The 20,879-nt window shown below is 35.3% G+C and overlaps 2 protein-coding genes across 3 annotated transcripts in view; one reads left to right on the top strand and one right to left on the bottom strand.

Annotated features, from left to right (window-relative positions):
• The window catches only part of LOC125826689 (uncharacterized), a 28,415-nt gene extending 13,198 nt beyond the window's left edge, over positions 1-15,217 (top strand). The window contains exons 2-11 of the mRNA XM_049506043.1: positions 11,901-11,990; positions 12,087-12,164; positions 12,415-12,489; positions 12,607-12,662; positions 13,150-13,297; positions 13,524-13,634; positions 14,003-14,129; positions 14,253-14,350; positions 14,793-14,931; positions 15,192-15,217. Coding sequence (XP_049362000.1) covers positions 11,901-11,990; positions 12,087-12,164; positions 12,415-12,489; positions 12,607-12,662; positions 13,150-13,297; positions 13,524-13,634; positions 14,003-14,129; positions 14,253-14,350; positions 14,793-14,931; positions 15,192-15,217 — 948 coding nt within the window. The remainder of the gene's footprint in view (positions 1-11,900; positions 11,991-12,086; positions 12,165-12,414; positions 12,490-12,606; positions 12,663-13,149; positions 13,298-13,523; positions 13,635-14,002; positions 14,130-14,252; positions 14,351-14,792; positions 14,932-15,191) is intronic.
• Positions 1-20,879, bottom strand: part of LOC125826403 (deSI-like protein At4g17486) — a 554,011-nt gene that overhangs the window by 297,529 nt on the left and 235,603 nt on the right. The gene's annotated exons all lie outside the window — the stretch shown is intronic.

Raw genomic sequence — 20,879 nt, 5'->3', positions numbered from 1 at the left:
ACACAAAAAAGAAGAAGCTAATTTGGAACAATTACATCTATAATGTATTTTTTAATTTTAAATTATAGTATTTCTCAAACAAAATAAGATACATAAATAATAATGTATCATGTACTAATTTTTTAGTTATGATACGTAAATTCGAATTTATAATAAATGTATCTAATATATAACAATTACAAAACAATAATGTATCGATCTCAAACCTAAAATCTTATGGGCAACACTTTCTTATTTAATGTATCTAGTAGAAATACAACACTTATTAATTTAAATTGAAAGGATCTTCATGATTTGATAATTTTGAATCAAAATTAAAAGGATCTCCAATGAACTAGGAGAATACTTTTGAAACTCAAAATTTTCAATAATTTTGAATCAAAATTGAAAGGATCTTCAATGATCTGGGAGAAGAATTTTGAATCTCAAAATTTTCGACAATCTTAAATCAAAATTGAAAGGATATTCGATGAACTTGAAGATTCACAAAAGAAATCGTTTGTCCAACAACAATTCCATCACTTTTGTATTCTTCATAACTCACTTCGCTTATCCAAAATTTCGACAAATTTTTTTATGAAACAAAGAGAACGATGAACAAGAAGAAGAAATTTAATTTTTGATTTTTTTGGTTAGTTACACTATATGATTGAATTCTTGACAATAATTTGGAATGGATTAGCGCAATTTATGGGATCTTAATTTGATTTTCAATTATTTTTTTCCCTTAATTAGTGCAACAGATGAATACTATGAGATCTTAATTTGATTTTTCAGCTTTTTTCCCCCTTAATAAGTGAAACAGATTGATACATAATGTATCAACAATACTGTATCCGAATCCTTAATTATGTATCCGAAATGCCTAAAAACATGAGATTTATGTAATTAGAAAAATAATAGAGATATAAGGTAATTTAGATTTTACACTATGAGACTTATGTAAGTTATATATATATACTAACTCAATAATACATATTTTTAATTAGAAACATGTCTATGTGGAATAAATAATCATGTGATGGTTAAATTTTCTTTTTCCTCAACGTAAATGAATGGTCTAATTTGGATCATTACGCCCAATTTTCAACCGATTGTCTATCTTAGTCAAAATTTCCTCCATTTTTAAATAAGTGGTGTTTTAATTATTTTAAACTAATATTTTAAAATTTCAAAAAGAAATTGCTCTTACATTTTTAAGATTATCCCTATTTACATAATATATAAGCGATAAAAAATAAAGGGTAATATATATATATATATATACTCTAAAAAAGAGGTTATATTTACTCCCCTTATTATGAGGTATAATCATAACTAAGTACATTATAACATAATTATTAAAACATAAATAAAAAAATAATTAGTTGCATCTTTTCGTAAAAAAGAGAGAATAATAAAAACTACAACAACAATTTCATTATAGTCTCATAAGTGAGGTTTAGAGAGTATACAACGTACACAAAAGTTATTGTTATCTTATAATGTATAGATTATCTTTGAAATTCCCTCGACTCGAATAATACACGAGAAAAATAGTTTAAAAGAAAAATACAAAAGTAAAAAAAGGGGAAAATTTCTTGGTAAGCCCTTTTTATTACTACTCCTCTATCCCTTTTTATTTGTCCAATTTTGACTTTTTACTTGAAATTTTTGACAAATCAAGAAAAGACAATATTTTTTACCAATTATATCCTCAATTTCTTTAGAGAGTTAATATTTTTGAAAAAGTGTAGAATCTTTTTAATGAGTAAATTGATTTTGAAATTCTATCAATTAATATGAATAAAATAATAAAATTAGTATATCTATTATTATTTTTTTAATAATTATGTCAAGTAAAAAATAAGCAAATAAATAGAAACAGAGAAAATAGATAGGTGGGAAATTGAACCTTCCCTGTATTTCGGTGAGTAATTTTCCTAAATAGTCACCCATGTTTGAGAAATTACCTAGTAATATCACTTATGTTTGTTTTAGGATTACAATATCACCCAACTTTAAATATTTTCCTCAAAATATACTTGACACAAAAAAAACATCATCTCTCCTAATGGAATGCCATGTCACATTTTTTTTTTTTTGTATTATTAATAATTTTTTAAAATTTATTTAGACAACCCATAAATGATACTCAGTAAAAAAAAAATTACATAGCACCAAAATTTTCTACCCTAGTTCTGGGGGATTCGGTGGCAAATCCAAATATGAATAATTGTCTATTAGTGTCGTGAATTAATAATTTAGAATTTTCAGTAGACATATATAAAAACTTCCGTTAAAAAATAATTCATTTGACTTTTGAGATTTAAATTTCTTTATCAAAATTAAAAGAGAAAATAAAGAAATATATATATATATATATATATATATATATATATATATATCATTGAAAATTAAAAGGAAAAGTTTTATAGAGGGGAGGAGAAAATCATTGTAGAGAGATGTGGGAGCATGGACGGAGCTAAGACTTTGATTACGAATTCGATCAAACTTAATAATTTTGATTCAAATTTCAATTTTATAATTAAAATTCATTAAATATATATAAATTATTAAATTTTTAAGTTTAATATTTTGAAAAATAAAATAAAATTATGATTCGGATATGTGATTGAGAATAAAGTGTGTCTATGTGTGTTTTATGTTTTTGTGGCATAAAGTTTATCTTAATTAATCTGATCTGGACGTAAACATGGATAATTGTAACATATATTAGTAAAAGAATTTCCATATAGGTGAAGACAAAAATAAAAAAAATGGGATAAGGGTCTGAAAAATATCTTAATTTTGGTCGAATTTGCTGTTGCGATACTAAACTTTCATAAGCACCTATTACCTTCCTAGACTATTTAATACCGTATTTTAAACATATATATTTGCCCACGTGGACATAAAAAATAATGCAAAATTATAAATAGTAATGTGTCCACATGGACACATATATACCTTTAAAATACACTATTAAATAGTTTTGGGGGGGAATATACGGTATTAAATAGTCTAGGGAGGTAATAAGTCCTCATGAAAGTTTAGTATCGCAACAGCAAATCCGACCAAAGTTGAAATATTTTTCAGACTCTTATCCCTAAAAAAAAATATAATTTGTATTAGGTAGTTTGTTTTTATACACGTAGCATTTATAGCCGGATACTTATAAAGTCTCAATTAGGTTAATACAAAAATAATTAATTATCTTAATCCAGATAATTTTAGCAATATATTTTTTAAAAATTGGATTTGCCTCTAAATCCCCCAGAACTAGGGTTCAAAATTTTGGCGCTATGTAATTTTTTTTTACTGGGTATAATATATGGGTTGTCTAAATAAAATTTAAAAAATTGTTAATAATAAAAAAAGAATAATGTGACATGGCATCCCATTAGGAGAGAGATAATGTTTTTTTTTTTGTGTCAAGTATATTTTGAGGAAAATATGTAAAGTTGGATGATATTGTAGTCCTAAAACAAACATAAGTGATATTACTAGGTAATTTCCCAAACATAGGTGACTATCTAGGGAAATTTGTTATGAACACAAATGGTGACATGGAGGACAACCTGGCAGCCACAGTGGACAAGACTATTACTCAACCTAGAAGAAGCAAGCGCGTGTCAATTCCTTCCAAAAGGTTGGCAGATTTCATGGTCAAGCTCTGACGACAAGCACGTGAATTGCAAGTGGTCCAGGGAAATATTGCAAGGAGTGTGAGTTGATATAAGTAGCAGTGAATAGGCACAGTAAGGAAGCTATTTTTGGTGTAAAGTTGACTATCTTCTCATCCTTTATCTTCTTTTGTATCTCATCTCTTTCTTCTTCTCCTTCTTAACTGTTCTTCCTTAGCAGTTGTTATTTTTCTTGTAATTCCAGTTAGCAATTGTAATACTACAGAAGTTTCCCTGGTTATTTTTGAGTTTATTACATTGGTGCTTTCATCCAGAGGTTTCTCATGGAGGACCAAAGACTCAAGGCTCTCATCAATGAATCCATTAAGGAGGCGAAAGAGTCATTTTCCAAAGATATTGCAGACATTCGCCATATATTACAGGAGGTTACCGAAAAGTTCGTTCCGGCAGGGCCTCACATTCGAGATCCAACAATGGAGGTTGCTCGTCTTCATCATGGGAAAGACACTCTTGAAGCCCCCACACTCCGTCATAGGCCAGCTCCGGTGGAACTAGGACGATTTCGTGGTGAAAATCCAGAGGCGTGGATTTTCCAAGTTGAGCGTTATTTTGATTTTTACGGAATCGCAGAAATGCACAAGCTAACTTTGACATCCTTTTATCTCGACGGTGAAGCTTTAGAGTGGTACCGATGGTTATTCAAGAACAAACAATTAGTAGGATGGGATCATTTTGCTGAGAAGGCACAAATTCGATTCAAGCAAAAGGGGCTTGAATCAGCGGAGGGACGTTTGGCAAAGCTCCAATAGGTGTCTACTGTATCTGAGTTTCAGGGGAGGTTTGAGGCGATTGCGAACGAAACCACCGATGTCTCTGATGGGTTAATGGTACAATTGTTTATTTCTGGGCTAAAGGAAGATATTAAACATTCAGTTATGGCTCATGAGCCCAAAAGTTATGAAGAGGTGCTTAAGCAAGCCCATATCCAAGAGCGGCGTATCCAAGCGGAAAAAGGACCGATCCGACCTGCTCTAGCCAACAGAGGACCCCCTATTTTACCCAATCCCATCTCAGCACCACCTCGAAATTTCACGACCACATCTCATGTTCCATCCACTTCTCCCACACAATCGCAGAATCGTCAGCCCCTTAAACGTTTATCTCATGCTGAGATACAAAGCCGTCGTGAACGGGGTCTGTGCTACTACTGTGAAGAGAAGTACACAGCAGGGCACAAATGTAAGGTTCCGCCACAACTACTGTTACTAACGGATGGCTCCGATATTGAGCCAACCTTGCCGGAGCAATTTGCCTCTGATGACTTCTTGGCCGAAAATTTGCAGTGCTTAGAGATTCAAGAACATTCTGCCCTCTCGTATAATGCATTAGCCGGAGGAAACTCGGCTTCCACTCTTCGATTCACTGGTCATATTAATGGGCATGAGGTTCAAGTCTTGCTGGATGGTGGAAGCACCCATAATTTCATTCAGACTAAGGTGGCTAAATTTTTGCAATTGCCAATTAATACCACTTCGAGCTTTCCAGTGGTGGTGGGCAGCGGGCAACGACTATTGTGTGATGGCGTGGCACCCACAACTTTACTTTCGGTACAGGGTTGTGGTCTTACTCTGGATTTATACTTACTACCAATGCATGGGGCGGATGTTGTGCTTGGGGTTTCATGGTTGTCTACGTTGGGTCGGGTGATTAAGGATTATGGAGCTCGTTTATTTGAGTTTCAATTCCAAGGGAAGACATACTGCTGGCAGGGAGACAGATCTACGAACCAACCAGTTCAATTGCATAGCCTTCGCAGGTATGCGGCCACTGAGGCTATATCCTCTTATTTTTGCTTGCAAATGGTTCAATCTGATGCAACTTTTGTTGAACCCATTGATTCGGAGTTGCTTACTATTCTTAAAACCTATGAAGATGTCTTTCAGAAACCACAGGGACTGCCTCCATCCCGACCACAGGATCACGCGATCCATTTGAACGTCGGGGCCGAACCAGTCAATGTTAAGCCCTATCGCTATCCGTACTTTCAAAAGCAAGTTATGGAGAAAATGGTAGCGGATATGCTTAAAGAGGGAATTATTCAGGCTAGCACGAGTCCATTTTCTTCGCCAGTATTGCTGGTTCGAAAGAAAGATGGTACTTGGCGATTCTGCGTGGACTATAGAGCCTTGAATGCAATCACTGTGAGAGACAGATTTCCAATCCCAACCATTGATGAATTATTTGATGAATTACATAGTGCTGTCTATTTTTCTAAGCTTGACTTGTTGTCAGGCTATCATCAGATTCGGGTAAGGCCCGAGGATGTGGACAAAACTGCTTTTCGTACACATGATGGGCATTACGAATTTTTAGTTATGCCGTTTGGATTGTCCAATGCTCCTTCGACATTCCAAGCCACTATGAATGAGGTTTTTAGACCTTACCTCCGCCACTTTGTATTGGTCTTTTTCGATGACATTTTGGTGTACAGCGTAAACTGGACGGATCACATTAAACACTTACAGTCGGTGCTACAACTTTTGCGCCAACACCAACTTGTAGCAAAGAGAGCCAAATGCCTATTCGGGCAGACCTCGATAAAGTATCTTGGGCATGTGATATCGAATCAAGGCCTTAGTGTTGATCCAAGTAAGATTAAGGCCATCCAGCAGTGGCCTCCGCCTAAGAATATAAAGGAAATACGCAGTTTTCTTGGTCTGGCAGGTTACTACCGCCGCTTCATCCACCATTATGCAGCAATAGCAGGGCCTCTCACTGATTTGCTACGAAAAGATGCGTTTGTGTGGGATGTTACAACCCTCACTGCATTTGAGACATTGAAAGATAAGCTTAGTTCTACGCCGGTACTTGCATTGCCAAATTTCTCTCAAGAATTTCAGCTTGAAACTGATGCCTCCGGCCGAGGCATAGGAGCCGTGTTGTCCCAAATAGGGCATCCAGTAGCCTATTTCAGCCAAAAATTAAGTACTCGGATGCAGGGGGCCTCCACCTATCATAAAGAGATGTTCGCCATCACTCAAGCAGTGAGTAAATGGCGGCAATATCTATTGGGGCGTAAGTTTACTATATATACTGACCAGCAATCCCTGAAGAACTTAACCAATCAGACTATTCAAACGCCGGAGCAGCAAAAATGGCTTAGTAAGCTTGTTGGTTACGATTTTCAGATCCTATATCGCCCGGGTAAATTGAACCAAGCTGCTGATGCGCTTTCTCGCACTACTGAGGCGGTCCTACTGGCATTTTCTGCTAGGAGTTATAATCTGGAACATGAGCTAAGAGCACTCAATAAAACACACCCGGAGTTAGTTGACATTCAGCAAAAGTTGGAAGGGAAACTTAATGCCGGCATTGGTTATACCTTCCGTAATGGTCTGCTTTTTTTCAAGGGACGTTTGGTGGTTCCATCCGATTCTCCGCTCCGTCAACAATTGCTTCATGAATTTCATGCCACTTCGATTGGGGGACACGCAGGTGTGGCTCGGACTTATCATAGGTTAGCTTCTAATTTTTTTTGGAAGCAAATGAGAAAGGATGTCCAGAGTTTTGTTGCATCCTGTCAAATTTGCCAGCAAATGAAAGATGTGCACCACCATCCAACAGGTCTATTGCAACCATTGCCCATTCCAGATCTGGTATTTGAAGATATAGCTATGGATTTTATCACGTGTTTACCTAGTTCGAAAGGCAAGTCTACTATCTTAACTGTGGTAGACCGGTTGACAAAATACGGTCATTTCATTCCTTTATCTTCCTCATTTTACACTCGAATTGTTGCTGAAGCTTTTGTGGTTGGGATTATTCGCCTTCATGGTCCTCCACGAACCATTGTCACTGATCGTGATCCCAGGTTTCTACATTCCTTTTGGCAAGAAGTCAACCGATTACAAGGGACGTCTTTGGCTATGAGTACAGCGTACCACCCCCAGTCTGACGGTCAATCAGAGGCTCTTAACAAGTGTGTTGAGCAGTATCTTCGTTGTTATGTTGCTGATGCACCACATAGTTGGGTTGCAATGTTGCCATGGGCTGAATATTGGTACAACACGGCGTATCAGACCTCCGCTGGCATGTCCCCATTTAAGGCCCTTTACGGAAGAGAACCTCCCACCATAGCACGTTATGTGTCAGGCAGCAGTCCTAGCGAGCTAGTGAAGGAGTATTTCGTTGATCGTGATAAGGTTTTGAGCCTTTTAAAGATCAATTTGCTTAAGGCACAGGGGCGAATGAAAAAGTTTGCTGACAAACATCGGACTGAGCTTGAACTGAGTGAGGGAGATTGGGTGTTCGTCAAGCTCAAACCATACCGCCAAAATTCTGTTCGTTTACAGAAACACTCCAAGCTTGGTCGTCATTACTTCGGACCTTTCCAAATCATTAAGCGTATTGGACAAGTGGCTTACAAGTTAGACTTACCTGAGGAGGCCCGCATTCATCCCGTCTTTCATGTTTCGATGCTCAAGCGTTGCATTGGGGATCCGGTGACCCCAGTTACTCCATTACCACTGCTGGATTTTGTTACTTCAGATGTTGAGGCTTCCCATAACCTTGTGGACAAGGTTCTTTCCCAGGAGGAAAGTATTGTTATGAACACAAATTGTGACATGGAGGACAACCTGGCAGCCATAGTGGACAAGACTATTACTCAACCTAGAAGAAGCAAGCGCGTGTCAATTCCTTCCAAAAGGTTGGCAGATTTCATGGTCAAGCTCTGACGACAAGCACGTGAATTGCAAGTGGTCCAGGGAAATATTGCAAGGAGTGTGAGTTGATATAAGTAGCAGTGAATAGGCACAGTAAGGAAGCTATTTTTGGTGTAAAGTTGACTATCTTCTCATCCTTTATCTTCTTTTGTATCTCATCTCTTTCTTCTTCTCCTTCTTAACTGTTCTTCCTTAGCAGTTGTTATTTTTCTTGTAATTCCAGTTAGCAATTGTAATACTACAGAAGTTTCCCTGGTTATTTTTGAGTTTATTACAAAATTACTCGTATTTCGGTTAATAGTTGTTACTTAGTTGACCCCACCCTCAAAGAAAAGAGTATTAGATTCCGAAAATTAATGGGGAAAAGTGCATGGAGCTAAAGATGAAGTAGAACACACCAATGGTGGCAACCATCTGAAAAGTGTACAAAATTCAATACAAATGGAGTACTAAAGATCATTAAACAATTGAAATTATGGAGGTCCACATGGAACAATTTGTCGGGCAAATTAAATAAGTAACTATTTTATACACATAAAAATCCTCGTGAACTCGAACAGACAACTTACTTTGGTACTTAAACTACACGTGCGTTTAAATATTCCATTAACATTATTAAAGCGAATTAAATACAATCCTAAGAGATGACGTGACAAAGATAGTGAATTCACTCACCTAATAGCACGTGAAAGAATTAAAAAAGATTTATTTTTTTATAAAATTATACACATGACATTTTTTTATAGGATAATATATAATTAATATTTTAAATATTATTTCTTAATATATTAACTTTTATTAAACTATATAAACTTTCTTATTGACTCACAAAAACTTTTAATTTTTTTCTCTCTTTATTTTATTATCTTCCCCAATATAGCTTCTTCTCCATTGAAGCATTTGTTTCCTCTATCTTCATCTTCAACTACTTCAATTTCACCATCTCTTTAGTAATTCACGATACCCAACACCAACATCTTATTATTGACGTCAATTTCATACATATAAATTTTATATGTTTTCATCGAAGCTAAAAAGTTTGCTGGTTCGTTGAACTTTGCAAAGGCGAAATCAGCAATTTTTTCACTTTCTGAATTCGTCGAAGAAGAGGGTGACCGATCGGAGGCAGCGATGATATATGTTTTATCTCTCCAGCGTCGACGTTCACCGAATAAGATGAAGAAAGAAAGAGAAATAGGAGGTGGGGCCGGATTGTTGTTGTTTTGTTGCTCCATTTAAGAGTTTCGAAGCTCACTATTAATGGTGTTTTAGGGAAGAGAGTGATGGTGAAGTGATGGTTTGGTTGGGGTTTTGGGGAATTTGGTAATGGAGCTTTGGGGGTGATTTGAGAGTTACGAGGAAAGGAGTTTGGATGGTGGAGCTCGTTCGAAAATATGAAGAGAAAAAAAATAATAGTTAAGAGCTAGAAATGGTGAAGAAGAAGGAAGAAAAAAGAAGTGAGGGGTGGGTGGGGGCTGAGTATGGGGCAAAATAAAAATGGATCCACATTTTTAAATTTTAATTTTAAAAAATGCATTTCTAATTAATTAATTAATTAATTAGTGTAGATTAATTTTAAGAAGTGTTAAAAAAAATTTGGTGAAAATAATTTAAAATTAATTAGTGATGTGGTGTTGACACGGCTAATTGTATATTGTATATAAATATGTCTATGATTTGGTAAACGAGAGTGGTATATAATATAATAGAAGTAAGTTATATATAAATTATGTTGATAGATCATAGAAGAATAGATACACACTATTTCCCTTCTCCAAAGCCCGACACCTTAATTACTCTCAAGTGTTGTTTCAAACTTTGCTTCTTTAATGGCAGAGGCTATAAGTAGAACAAGTTATTTCCATGGCCGAAGCTCCATTAATGATCAGATCAATTTCACAAGCATTACCATTAATATTAATTATTCTCCTCAACAAGAGCAATACATATTCATATCCCTTTCTTCTTCTTCTCAATATCAAAACATGATACTAATCTCTTTCATTTTCCCAGCTATGGTTGAGCTTCTCCAACTCAAGTACCAAACAAGTAATACGTCCCCCTTTGAAATCCACCCTATTAAAATGTATTTGGCAATCGTGAGTTTCCTAATATATTCTTTTGCGTACGATGCTCAGATAAAAAACATTTCAACAACTTGTTCAAACTATGCTAAAATGGTTGGGGATATATTTGGTTCTCTCGCATTGGCGTCTTTTTCATCTTCTTATTACCCTCCATTTTCCTTCATTTTCTACTCACTCTCTATCTTATACTTAACACTTCTCAAAGCACAATTATATCGGCATTATCATAAATTCCTGAATTATTTAAATGAACCAACAACCACCATAATATATCCAGTGTAATTTCGTGGATGGTCACACTTGCTCAATTTTAGTAATTACTTTTCTAGTACGCACGTGAATGTTTTGTAGTTTGTGATTAGGCTTGTAATAATACTTGATAAAGCATTTCAAGTGATTTGGGGCTTGTGGTTGAGCTACATTTTGGACTGACAAAATCTAAGCCCACATGAGTTGGTCCAGCCCATTATCTTAATGAATTACATTGTACTTCTGTTTTTAAATATCTGAATTTGTTGATGGTTTGGTAGAGAGTGTTATATTCAAACACGAAAAATAAACATTAATAGTATACTCTCCGTTTTATTTTATATTTGACACAATATTTAATTTGTTATAGAATTATTAAGATATTGACGTATTGATTATGAATTTATCAGTTCAATTATCAAGTTAACCATTGAGATTTGACATAAAAAATTCATTGAAATACACATAAAAATTAGACCACAAACTAAATAAATCTTATATATTAGTTGACACTCACTATTTACTTGTCCATTTTTACCTGTCACATCTATTAAGAAATAATATTTAACATTGTAAATTTATCATTTTATTACTATTAATCGATATAATTTCATCTTTTTCGAAAATATTAACTTTCTAAATAAAAATGTATGTATCTTTTCTTGATGATATTATGCTGAGTAGCGCAGCAACTTGGAGATTGAGACGATAAAAATTTTTATACTGCCGTCTCCAACTTTGGTCTGCATCTGTTCCAAAAGATATGAGGGCGTTACACACTTCCCCGCCGTCAAGATGTCACATTCCAACAAACTTCACTCTTTCTTATTCCAGGTTCTTCATACAATCAACAACAACTTTAATTTCTTAAAATCTCCAACTTGGGTCTTTCCATTTTTGTGTTAATTGAGCTAATTTTTTGTTCATACTGCAGAAAATTTATGGTTAAAATGTCGATTCACTCAACCCCATCTGCGTCATCAAAATCGATTGACACCATTGTTGTGTGTACTCATCTTGTTCTCTTTATTAGCTGTTGATTATCACTTCTTATGATTTTCTTGGATTTGGTTTATCTAATTACTCGCTATGCTTCAATTTGTTCGTCTGATTTTCACTTGACGCGGAATTTAAGAATAAGACGGACAAAAATAAAGTCGGACAAACAAATTGAAACGAGGGGTTTAACTTTTTTTGTTGGGTGGTTGAAGCAGTTGGGTTGTGGGATGGTGGCATTGGACTACTTGGTTACTGTTGATTCTTATCCTAAGCCTGATGATAAGATTCGTAGCACCAGTTTTCAGGTCTAATTGATTTTTATCTGCTATTAATAAGAAAGAATGAGCTCAATTTTTTTAATTTTAAATTGGAATTTCAATGGATAATTTTGCTCTGTATAGGTTCAGGGAGGTGGGAATACTGGGAACGCTATGACTTGTGCAGCTCGTTTGGGTTTAACTCCGAGAATTATATCCAAGGTCTGAACTTTATGTGGATTCTTGTTACCTATTCCTTTTTTTCCATTTCCGAGGCCTTTCCCACGAGGTAGTGGTAAGGTATGTGTATACTCTACCTTTGATTCTGCTGTTTTACTGCTCCTGCCACCGTTGAATCATTGATTGTCTTCCTTGATGTTCTTCTTAGTTATCTCTTCTTCTATCCATGTCCAACTCTTCCACAATTATGTGAATAATATTCTCTACATTTTCCACAAATTTTTTTTAGTAGGCCGCAGATGACTCTCAAGGGAAAAGAATACTGAACGAGCTAGAAGCTGATGGCATTGATACATCTTTTATTGTGGTGAGTCAGCCACAGGTTAACTGTGAAAGTTTTTGTGCATCTTACACTTTTCTCTTGTATGCGAGGATGATGTAGCATCAAATTTACCTCTCAACATCATATTGTTACATACTTCAGGTGTCCAAAGGGGGCCATTCAACAATCTCTTATGTCATTGTTGATAGTCAAACATCAGTACTTAACTCTGTTTAATGCCATTTTAGTAAATGTTTTACAGGCATTTATTGAGCTTTCTCTTGGGTGATGAGATGGATGATTTATGACTACTGTTTTTGCAAATTCATTTCGTAGACATATTCTTTTGATGTACTATTTGATTTATTATTAGATGTCTAGATCAGCTACAATATTAAAACTATTCTCACGGAATTCATTGTTTTAGAATATGCTATATGCTAGTAGACTCCAGATGTGGATAAGTATTTACTCATAAGCAATATGTCCTGTGACTTCTTGTTTCCATCTCTTCTTTACTAATTCCTCAAGTACAAAAATGGCCTGTTGGCAACATTTCTGTTCGAAATTTCTTTCTACCATATGTCCAAGGGGGGAAAAAGGTTGTTTCTATCCTTACTGCATGTTGGTCCGTATAATTGGACAGATGATCTTTCTGTAACTTCTTCTGCTGAAGCTGATATTTGTTATATGATATCTCAGGAAAACACGATCTTCCATCTACACACCAGGGTATCCACCCATGGTAGCTGATGATTTGCCAGACTCGAGATTGTCGTCTGCATTGGATGGTGCGAGGCTTGTCTATACTGATGGAGTACTTCATGAAGCTGCTTTAGTTGTGGCCCAAGAGGTAATTTTCAATGGTCTTCCTTGTTATTTAATTCGAGCTTCTGCTTGCTAATAGAATGTATTTACAGTCAACTCCTGATCATATTTCTTGTCTTCCACTAAGCTCCGGCAGACCAAGAGCACTGGACATAATTCTGTTTCTAGCATTTGTTCTTAATGCCTCAGGACTTGCTGATTATTTTCAGCTAAATGGAAAAAAACTGTATGCCTTTTGATCTCTAGCACAGGCACATCAAAGGAGTATACCAATTGTGATTGATGCAGAAAGAAAAATAGAAGGGTTGGATGAGCTTCTACACTTGGCAACCTACATTGTTTGCTCAACAAGATTTCCACGGGTAAGCTATTTACTCTGGCAGACTGACCTTCGATGATTTATTTGTTGCACATTTTGATTGGACTTCCATGGATCTACTATATAAGATTAGTATCGGTTGGCAAGTTTTAGTTTGCTTGGAAAATTAAATTTGTTATACTTTCTCTCTTGTAGTGATGTGTTTTTCTAAAATATTTATAGCAATTTTTGTGAATAGAATATCTTTTTTCCATTGTTGTACCATGTAATCATGGAATGGAATTGATTTTGGTACGATATCTAATAGAAGTGAATGTCATCCTTCGCGTCCCGGTTCCATGATCGAAGGTCCCTTACAGTTTTTCACAAGTTAAGCATGTGAAAATTGAATAAAGCCGTATTGTCTCTCAGATATGGACTAAGGCTCCTTCCATAGCAGGTGGACTAATTTCCATACTTCTAAAGTTGCCAAGTGCCAAATTTGTAATTGCTACATTGGGTGAAGATGGCTGCATAATGCTAGAAAGAGCAGAAACTGGTATGCTAACATGCTGCTTCTTGGTACGAAAAATACTTTGAGTACTTTATCTTGGCAAATGAAGTGTTCTGATAGACATAGAATCAGCCTTTGATTCATAACATGGATTTTGTATCTTTGCAGGGGATATCCAGCCTGAAGAAGTTGATATTGATGACTTGTTTGAAAACATGAAGCAGAGTATTGATACTACCTCAACCATGCCGACATGCAAAACCTCGGTATGTAGTTTACCCTTCAGTTGTGAGATTTTCTTGCTCAATGTAGAAAGAAAGTTTGATGGTAGTGCACATAAAAGTCAATTTCTACCTTGTAGTTTGACATTGTTAACACCGTAGGATGAAAACTATAGGGCTTTATTTATCTACGTCCATGGATAAGAACTGTTTGGAGCTTCTGTTCTTGTACTTCATCAGATTCAAAAGTCAATGGCTATTTGGGTTGAGGCATGTGTGAAATTTTTTCTAGATGTGTATCTCTTGTAGATTAAAGATGAATAGCCCCCTCCTGTTTTTGAGTATTCATGTAACTTGTCACTCTCAGATCAGCAAACTTAGATTTTTATAATAGATCTCTTGATGCTTCTAAAGAAATTTAAGCTAGAGTAGTTAAAAGATTATTTGGTATTTGATAACTTAGCTCAAAATATATGTTTTATTCTAGGATATTGCAAAGCTGCACGCAAAAGGGATTGGGACTGTGTGTGGTAGGCTGCTGGTTGGAACAGCTGAAAAGATACCATCCTCAGAAATAGTTGATACAACTGGTGCTGGAGATGCATTTGTTGGAGCAGTTCTTTATTGTACGTGAAATTATAGTGTAATTAGTATACCATGCTTCTTTTGTCAACCGCAGTTCTTACTTTAGTAGTGTGGCATCTCCGCTGTTCTCCCTATGCTTGTTGTTGCTAGGGATTTAAAGTGTCTTAACATTTCCTGTTTCAATTATGTTTCCATGACATCCGTCTTGGTTCATTTAGTAGGCGAGTATCAAGAGACTAGATCATGCTGCTGTGTTTTGTTATTTATGTCTGTCTCATGGTTTTCCTTGATGTATTTGCAGCTCTCTGTGCCAATTTCACCCTATAGTGATAGTGGAGCAAAGGATTCAATACTTTTCGTCACAAAAATTACACTGTATATATAAGATTAAAAATATTTTTATGTATATATAGTAACTATTACATCTTAGTTTTGTTGAGTTTTTATTTTTCAAAATGTTTAAATCTTTTTAGTGTGAATTCTGACTCCGGCTCTAGTATGCAAGAGGTTGTCCAATGAATATGTTCTCTTTCAACCACAATTCGCAGAACAAAGGCTAGTTGATAACTAATTCTTCTAATCATTGAGTGAGTTTAGGCGTATAAAAGTTACACAAGCATCATTCACTTAATTTATTTGACGACAAGGAAAATCAGACGATTAAATTGAATATACTCAACGTTATTATACTAAAGAAGTTTCAAACTAGAGATGTCAATTCAGGTAGATTTTCATCAAAACCGATTTTTTGATAGGTGGAACAAAGTTTGGTAATTTTAATGTAACAATATTAATAATTAATAATAACACATTTTGGACATAAAGTTGAAGGACTCGAATTTCAGATGAAAATGAACATTGTGCATAAATTCGAAAAACTCAAATTACTGATGAAATGACACATTTTGGACATAAAGTCGAACTGTTGATAAAAATGACACATTGTTGTGCTGTGTGCATAAAGAGTATGAACTCAAATAGCCGATTAAAATGACAAATTTTGGACATAGAGTTGAAGGACTCAACTGTAGATGAAAATGGCACCTTATTGTGCATAAAGCTGATCGACTTAACCTATGTTGCTCGAATTCTTCTCAATGGGTGTGTGTCGGTGTAACATCTCGCAATTTGAAATAACTAGGAAGAAGATAATAATTGGAAATAGTCATTTTTGGAAAAAATGAAAATCTGGTAAAACATTTGTGCTAGTTAGGAAATGTTGAGTTTTGGTCAACTTCAAACGGCCATAACTCCTAGCTCAGGATGAGTTAGGTGTACTTCCATATATGATTGGAAAGATCTTGGAATGATCTTTCCAACGCCACTTAGTTTGTGCGATTCCGAGTTCGTATGAGTATGTTATGTCCTTTGGAAGTTGGGTTGTTGGATTAAGGAAAGTCTAATCCGGATTTTGGGAAGGGTAATTTAGTCTTTTCCTTACCTAATTATTCTAATTCGTTTTTAGGAGTTTAATTGGGGTAAAGTCAGATTTTAGTCAGTTTTAGAAAAGTGAATTTCACGCTAGGGCTTGGAGAAGAGGAGAAAGGAGAACGTTCAAGATTCGTCGATTTCGTCAAGGATAGCTTGTGGATTTCGTCGGGGTGATCCCTAAAAGGTATGTGAGATCACATAATGTTGGGTTAGTTCACCCACGCACCAACCATGATTAAATTCAGCGAATTTAAGTCTTTGAAAGTTTAGAAATTGAGTTTTTGATGAACATTGTTGAAAGTTTCGTTTGAATTTCTTGTGGGTTGTGTTGTTGGAGTTTCTTGCGATTTGATTCATGTTTCCGGGTATAATTTCAGTGTGAATCTATCATATATTGAGGGTATAAGTAATTCTAAGTGTTTGGGGAAGGAACCATTGAAGTTTAGAGGGTTTAGAGATGAAAAATGGAGAAGAAAAGTCGTCAAACACTTGGGGATAAGGGTGGGGCGTCGCGTCAGCCAGTGCGCCCCAAAAGAGTCTCTAAATGTTCACCCTTGGGGCTCTGCGCCAGCCAGCGCGCCCCAGACTAGTCTCTGAATATTGAGGGCTGGCGCCCCGCGCCTCTCGGAGCTCCAGGGACGCCAGTTCTACCCATTTGCTCCCCACCTTTCCGTACTTGTTCCTTAGCAATGTACCTATGTTTCTTAGTTGATTTCAACACTCTAAGGTACATCTAAATATCATGAAACTATCCATAAACGTGAGATCATGAACCTTGAATCCATAATCCAATTCACGGAAAGTTAGGATCAAAGTCAAGAAGTGAAGAGTTAAGTCTAAAAGTTAAGAAGTAAGTCAAGAGAAGTTCATAAAGTTTTTCCAAAGTGTTTCACAAACATTTTTAACTTTGTTTAGGACTTAAGTTTCAAGTTAAGCAAAGAGTAAAAAGTTGAGTTCATTTCTCAAAAAGCTATAAGAGAACTAAGTATTCCCAAGAGTTTAAAAATGTTTTCACATTTGAGTAAGAAAGGGAACACCGATTCCAAGAGAGCTTTTAAGCTAAGTTTTGAGTAATTATCTCAAGCCAAAGAAAGAAGTTTGTTTTTAAAACATATGAGCTAAGTATATTTTGGGAGTAGTATTGAGCACCGATATGGGGATGCAAGTTCATATTAACTCAAGTCTCCATAAACCATGTAGCCATCATGGGTAGTAAATGATCATACTTTTTAGATGAATCCTTAATATGCTTTTAGCATAGACTAGTGGATCCACTAAGTTAAGCGTTCTATATGGTGGCAAAGTATAGGACAGTTCTGGCAGCGTGGGCAAAACGTTGTATCACCACTTAGGCTCATAGTGGTGGTTGTCGGTTATAGAATCTCCCATAGAAACTATATTACTTTGTTATATGAGTAAAGTTGAGTTTGTTATTGCATTTTGTTTGACGAACTAAGCTGATTTTACTGTTTTATAAAGCTTTTCATATATTGCATGTGTCTTATTGCTTTATTATGAGTTGAGTTATTCATGAGTTGAGAAGAGCTAAGGTAAGTGTTTCTTTCAGAATCTTTTCAAGCATATGTATTGTTTAGTTTTCCAACTCGCATACTCGTACATTCAATGTACTGATGCCAGTTGGCCTGCATCTTCTTATGATGCAGACGCAGGTAACCAGGATCAGCATCCAGCACCTCGTTGATCCAGTTTAAGCATTTAGACTCTTGTGGTGAGCCTCCTTGCTTCCGGAGGGTCCCTTTTATTGCTTTCGATTTTATTATTAGTTCATTAGGATGTCGTTGGCCTGTCCCGACATCCATATAAGTTGTTTAGAGGCTTCATAGACAGACAATCAGTTAGTTATATTCATTTGTCACTACTTTATTGTTGGATTATGTTTTTGAGACTTGAGGTTGCTATTGTGACAAGTTTGAATGTTTATTTAAAGACATTCTAAATTATTTCACAAGTCCCTTTTTAGACTGTTTCTTGTGTTTGTCTTCCGCTGAGTAAGTAAGTCAGGCCAAGGGTTCGCTTGGAGCCAGCAATGGTTCTCGAGTGTCAACCACGTCCAGGGTGTAGGCTCGGAGTGTGACAATCAGATTCTCAAAAAATAGTGTATTTTTTGAGAATTCGATACGAATCACTTAGGATGAAAATGACACCTTGTCCGATTCAGTTGACAAATTTTGGACATAAAGTCGAAGGACTCGAACTCACTACAACAACCCAAAAAAATAAAAATTAGCGATAATAAATATGCGCGAATGCTAAAACCTTTAGCAACTAGAATTAGTTAATTACCATTAGATTCAATATCACTATAGGTTTTAGTGACGAACAATTCTAAAATGTAATTGTCACTCGTATTTGCCTTTAAAAAATATATTGCGTGATAAGATAAGGACCACTAGGGGTTACCAATTTACCTATTTAAGTTATTGTCGTTATTAAATTCCGCTAAAGAACATTTTTGATATAGTGACTGACCGTATATAAAAAATGACACCTTATTGTGCATAATTAATGTTGAAGGACTCACATTGCAGCTGAAAATGACACATTAGAGACAAGAAAATGTAGGTGTTTTTTCAGGCCGAGCAAACATGAATTACTAAAAGAATACAAAGAAGAATTACTTCAAGTTTCCATCGAAATTGTTTCCTCAATGGAAGAAGAAAGAACAACAATGGATATTTTCAGGCCGAGCAATATACAATATCATAGAGTCCAAGGCCTCGATTAAATTGCCGATTAGAACGACACATTTTAGAAATACAACGTCAAAGAACTCGAATTGCTGATGAAAATGACATATTATTGTGCTGCATAAAATCTATGGACTCTAATTGCCGATTAAAATGACAGATCTTGGAGATAAGTCCAAGGACTCGAACTGTATGCACATGAAATTATAAGTCATGCACCTTATTTATGTGCATAAAGTTGAATGACTTAAATTGTCAGATTATGGACATAAAGTCAAAAAAGACATGTTATTGTGGTAAAATGGAAGGACCCAAAATGACATATTTTATGCATCATGTTCATTCAGTCAAAGGAATCACATAACAACTGAAAATGACAACATACAATCAAAGTACTCAAATTGCTGAAAAAAATGACACATTTTGTACATAACGTCACTTAATTGTGAGTTTTTTTCTTAGACAGTCAATCAACTTTGATTTTTAACATAACAATCGCTCAACTTTGATTTTTAACTTTATAATCTTAAACATGTCAGTTGAAATTAAAGAATTACAAAAAAGCAAAAAACATTTCATTTTAAACCGATCGAGTAAAAAGATGAAAGTGACACACCTAAATTCTACATTTTGTAATAATATAAGTAATGGGTCTTCGAAGGCATTAGGCACACAACTAAAAGAAAACAAAGAAGAATTATTTCAAGTTTCTGTTCGAAAGTAACTTCCTCAATTGCAGAAGAAAGAACAACAACAGATTTTCAGGCCGAGCAGTATGCTCCTCCTCAGCACGCAAACATTCTAATTCTCGCTCTCATTTTCCCAACGATGGTTGCTCTGTTACAGCTCAAGTACCAAGGCAGCGATAAATCCCCTTTCGCCACACACTTTGCTGAGATGTTTTTATCTGTTGCAAGTTTCCTCATTTACTGTTTTTCCCACAATGCTCTGTTATACATTCCACCAGATTCAAATTACGCGAAAATGGTTCAATGTTTGGCCTCTGTATTTGGTCCTCTCACATTGGCATCTTATTTATCACTTCTCTGTCCCATTCTCTATTCCATTTCCATCTTATACTCTGCAATTCGGTTGCTCTATAACACATTTACCCAAAAATTGGACTGGTTTTATCATAAATTTGCGAATTTCACAAACAGAGTCGGTTCCGAAAACCAAATTACTACTGTTTGATTATTCGCCAATTCAAATTCCTGAGTTGAGTTACCATGTTTGATCTTTTCTCAATTTCTGTAATTTATTTATGTTTTCACTTTGTAATGCTTCTACTTATTTTTGTACCTCGGAACAGGGATTTGAACAGAAAAAAAAAAATACAACTACGTATGTGTCTTCTTTCTTTTTTATTTTTTTTTGGGGTCAAACTGTACTTGGAGTTTGTTGTCTTTCAGTGCAAGTTAAACTCATACAATTGTTCTTATATATCCTTTGTGATTAATTACTAGTATAATTTAACTGAATTATGAAAGTGAGTGTGTACTATATAGCTAATTAAAGAATTTTTGTTCAAATGAAAAATAAATAAATGGAGATGTACACGTACCAACGAAAATCTAAACAAAGAAAATTGAGAGAGAACCGTAATCGCTATTGGATTTAAAGTTCCTTGATTATCGACAAATTAGGGACTAGTGCAAGTTGCGTGAGACCCAAAATAAAATATTTGGATTAGTAACATGTGTCTTTGCCTTTAAAGTAAGTCGTTTCTGTTATTTATGAAATCAAAAGAAGGAAAGAAAAAACAAGTACCGAGAAAGACGTAACTAATATGGCATGCACATCATATTTTGTTGACAATTTGAGTGGTCCAAGGAAAGTACTACGTACGT

Source organism: Solanum verrucosum, unplaced genomic scaffold, assembly GCF_900185275.1.
Source record: "Solanum verrucosum unplaced genomic scaffold, falcon-dt-bn FXZP01000060.1, whole genome shotgun sequence".
Lineage (NCBI taxonomy): Eukaryota > Viridiplantae > Streptophyta > Magnoliopsida > Solanales > Solanaceae > Solanum > Solanum verrucosum.
This window is presented reverse-complemented; position numbering and strand designations above follow the sequence as displayed.